The sequence below is a fragment of the Triticum aestivum genome, chromosome 5D (genome assembly GCF_018294505.1).
Source record: "Triticum aestivum cultivar Chinese Spring chromosome 5D, IWGSC CS RefSeq v2.1, whole genome shotgun sequence".
Classification (NCBI taxonomy): domain Eukaryota; kingdom Viridiplantae; phylum Streptophyta; class Magnoliopsida; order Poales; family Poaceae; genus Triticum; species Triticum aestivum.
Window position 1 is genome coordinate 223,437,241 of NC_057808.1, and position 4,176 is coordinate 223,441,416.

At 62.6% G+C, this 4,176-nt stretch overlaps 1 protein-coding gene across 1 annotated transcript; it reads left to right on the forward strand.

Annotated features, from left to right (window-relative positions):
* The first annotated feature begins 1,010 nt into the window (after positions 1–1,010).
* On the forward strand, positions 1,011–3,692 carry LOC123120264 (leucine-rich repeat receptor-like protein kinase PXC1). The gene is made up of 2 exons (XM_044540236.1): positions 1,011–2,791; positions 2,881–3,692. Exons 1-2 carry the CDS (start codon positions 1,243–1,245, stop codon positions 3,567–3,569), a joined length of 2,238 nt encoding a protein of 745 aa, XP_044396171.1. The 5' UTR covers positions 1,011–1,242; the 3' UTR covers positions 3,570–3,692.
* The last annotated feature ends 484 nt before the right edge of the window (positions 3,693–4,176 follow it).

Consider the following 4,176-nt stretch of genomic DNA (forward strand, 5'->3'; position numbering starts at 1 on the left):
CCTCTCCGCGGCCGGCGATTGCATGCTGCCGCCGGTGGCCCCGCCGACCCCTCCCGACGCCGCGTCAAGGCCGAGCCGGAGTCCGAGCCCGAGCCCGAGCCGTCCCCCGTCGAGCGCTACTCCCGGACGGGAGTACTGCGCGAGTGGGTCTCGGCGCCACCGGTTTGGATGGAGGCGACGCCGGAGCAGGAGGCGGCGTACCTCGAGATGTGGCGCCAGCGACGGCTGGCCGAGGAGCGCCGTCGCGGCGAGTACGAGGAGATGCTCGAGCGCGACCTCGAGAAGGAGCAGCACGAGGTTGAGGAGGAGGCCTGCCAGACCGCGGCTGCACAGGCGGCCGCACAGCCCCCCGCGCCGGAACAGCCCCCCGCGCCGGAACAACTGCCCGCGACCTACATCGCCGCCGTCTGGAACACGGCGTTCCCCTGGGCCGGCCCCGCGCCGACGCTCATCGACCTCACCGACCCCAAGGACGACGACGACGCCTAGGGCAGCGTGCCGCATCGTAGTTTTTTGTTTTATTTAATGCTAATGTGGACGCGTGGACTCTCGCCGGCCTTTCTGGCCGGCTTTAATGTTTAATTAAGTTGTTTTTATTTTAAATATGCATGTACATTTTTTTGTCGACGCCGTAAAAATGGGTCGAACGAGCGTTGGACGCATACGCCGACCCAAACGCGAAAGCGGGACGTCCGTGTCCATCTGGCCGACCCAAACGGACAAAAAGCGGACAAAATCGCCGTCCGTTGGAGTTGCCGTGTTTTAAACTGTTCATTCGCAATTTACGGCTTTTGAGTTACTCCTACCTTTGAGCTTTTGACTTTGCGTGCACTGCGACGAGACAAAGGAAGGCCCAGGGACGTGCCCGGCCTGTATGCTGCTGCTGTGCTAGGGCGGGCATAGGGGCCAACGGGCAGACAAGAACAGAGCGAAAGCGAAAAGTGGAAGCATCCTGACTGACACTGCCTCACGGCTCATGACCACTCCACATCACTACCCCTCCCTCCCTCCCTCCCACTTCAAACACCACAGTCCGTCGTTCCGGTTCAAAAATCAAAAGCCGCACCCGAGAAAGCACGGCGCTTCTCTTCCCCCAATGCAGATTGATGGAGCTGCAGGGATCATGGCTTTGGACCTTTGGTTCGATGTGTGAGTGATGATTCCCTTTCGCCCCGTTCCAATCTCCTAGCTCAAGTAAAGAATCGTCGCCTCGCCACAAGGCACAAGCCAAGGCCGGGGACAATGGCTCTGCGGTTCTTGGCGGTCCTGGGGTTTCTCTCCGCGGCGGCGGCGGCTGCGGTGCTGCGGCCTGAGCCGGAGGTGAAGCCAAGCGACACGGACGCGCTGGCCATGTTCCGGCACGCTGCCGACGCGCACGGCATCCTGGCCGGCAACTGGAGCACGCTCGACGCCTGCGCCGGCCGCTGGACCGGCGTGGGGTGCTCCTCCGACGGCCGCCGGGTCACCTCGCTCTCCCTCGGCTCGCTCGACCTGCGGGGCTCTCTCGACCCGCTCTCCCACCTCACCGAGCTCCGCGTGCTCGACCTCCGCGGGAACCGCCTCAACGGCACCCTCGACGGCCTCCTCCTCGGCGTCCCCAACCTCAAGCTCCTCTACCTCTCCCGCAACGACATCTCCGGAGCCGTCCCGGAGGCCCTCGCGCGGCTCCTTCGCCTGGTCCGCCTTGACCTCGCCGACAACAGCCTGCGCGGGCCCATCCCTGCCGCCGCGCTCGCCAACCTTACCGACCTCCTCACGCTAAGGCTCCAGGACAACCTCCTCACCGGTCTGCTCCCGGACCTCGCCACCGCCCTGCCCCGCCTCGCGGACTTCAACACCTCCAACAACCAGCTCTCCGGCAGGGTGCCCGACGCGGTGCGCGCCAAGTTCGGTCTCGCCTCGTTCGCCGGCAATGCCGGCCTCTGCGGGACGGTGCCGCCGCTGCCGTCCTGTTCTTTCATGCCGCGCGAGCCCGCCCCGACGTCGCCTTCCGCCCCTGCCTCGTCGTCGCAGTCCGTGGTGCCGTCCAACCCAGCTGCCTCCTCCTCGTCGTCGTCCGTTGCTTCGTCGTCACCGGCATTGGCCACACCAGAGGGAGCCGCTGGCAAGGGGGGCTTGAGCACAGGCGCGATTGCCGGGATTGCCGTCGGCAATGGCCTCTTCCTGTTCGCGCTGCTGTCGCTGCTGGTTGCGTATTGCTGCTGTAGCACCGGCGGCGGCAGCGAGACAGCCAAGAAGAGGAAAAGAGGCGGCCGCGTCGGTCTGGAGGACGGAGACGGCGGGATATTCGGCCACGGCAAGGGCATGCAGCCGGCTCGCCCAGGCAGCGCTGGCAGGTGCAGCGACGGCGGGGACAGCGACGGGGCACGCAGCAAGTTGGTATTCTTCGGGGTCGACGGCGAAGGCGGTGGCAACGACGAAGCTGACGACGACGGGGGAAGCGACAGCAGCACCGGGCGGAGGGCAAGTGGTGGCTGGACAACGCAACAGCAGGGGAGGAGGAGCAAGTTCGAGCTCGAGGAGCTGCTTCGCGCGTCGGCGGAGATGGTCGGTCGTGGTAGCCTCGGGACAGTGTACCGCGCGGCGCTGGGCGACGGCCGCATGGTGGCCGTGAAGCGGCTGCGCGACGCCAACCCCTGCGCCCGCGACGAGTTCCACCGGTACATGGACCTCATCGGCCGCCTCCGCCACCCGAATCTCGTCCCCCTCAGGGCCTTCTACTACGCCAAGCAGGAGAAGCTCCTCATCTATGACTACCTCCCCAACGGCAACCTCCATGATCGCCTCCACGGTATCCTTGTTGAATCGCGAACATATTCTTGCTCCATTCGAACTGTGTCTGACACGATGTTTTTGCCATTGTCTGGTGAATGTGTGCAGGGCACCAGATGACAGGGGAGACGCCATTGGACTGGACGACGAGGGTGACGCTGCTGCTCGGCGTGGCGCGCGGGCTGGCCTGCATCCACCGGGAGTACCGCGACTCCACCATACCCCACGGCAACATCAAGTCCACCAATGTCCTGCTCGACAAGAACGGCGCCGCGTGCGTCACTGACTTCGGCCTAGCGCTGCTGCTCAGCCCGGCGCACGCCATTGCCCGCCTCGGCGGGTACATCGCGCCGGAGCAGTCGGGCGACCACAAGCGCCTCTCGCAGGAGGCAGACGTGTACAGCTTCGGCGTGCTCGTCCTAGAGGCGCTGACCGGCAAGGTGCCGGCGCAGCACCTGCAGCCGCTGCCGGACGCAGCCGGCAACAGCGCACAGAGGAAAGACAAGCAGGCGGCTGTGAGCCTCCCGGAGTGGGTGCGGTCGGTGGTGCGGGAGGAGTGGACGGCGGAGGTGTTCGACGCGGAGCTGCTCCGGTACAAGAACATCGAGGAGGAGATGGTGGCGCTGCTGCACATCGCGCTGGCGTGCGTGGCGCAGCTGCCGGAGCAGAGGCCCTCCATGGCCGACGTGGTGAGGATGATCGAGAGCGTCCCCGTGGACCAGTCGCCGCTCCCGGAGGAGGATGTATCGATGTCGCCCTCCATTGGCATCACCACGGACGATGGTCTCAGCTACTAGTTTTAGTTCAGCATCAGCTTTCCTCTTCCATAGCTAGTAGTAGCATTGAACTGAGGTTGCTTCAGTTAAGTACCTGTGCTTGGTGATGTTCTGGGTTGAAATGCATTTTCCTGGTTCCGTTCATCGAAATATTGAAATATTTATCGTCCTAAGGCGCTGACAACCATGGTAGTGACAACCAAGGCAAGTTGAAAGGAAAGCCCAAGGGCCGTGATACCCAAAAAGATGAAAGACCAGTCGGGCCAGGACGTCCTGGACCTTCCGTGTGCCATCCACACGAAGAAAGATGAGAAGGGTAACCTGATTTTACCCAAACATACCACTTACAATGCAGATTCCTTATCCAGCAGTTCCTTGAGGGTCAGGGAGTGAGAAAGGCTCTGACAAGGATGAGGATGAAGAAAAAGCAGAAGATCACCCGAAGGTCAATGCTACTTTGGTGATTTTTGCTGATGTTGAGAGCAAAAGTTGACTGAAAGTCATCAACCGAAAGACATGGTTTTTGAGTCGCTGATTAGTCGCTGTATAGTCGCCGACTAATCGCCAAGTCGTTTTCCAAAAATCAGGGCGACTCGCGACCATACAGTGACTATACAGCGACTTTCGT

Excerpts from the sequence above, each read along its gene's own strand:
- LOC123120264 (XM_044540236.1), top strand. The coding sequence starts at position 1,243 with ATGGCTCTGCGGTTCTTGGCGGTCCTGGGGTTTCTCTCCGCGGCGGCG. Across the intron at positions 2,792-2,880 it reads CCTCCATGATCGCCTCCACG|GGCACCAGATGACAGGGGAG; the intron begins GTATCCTTGTTG and ends GAATGTGTGCAG.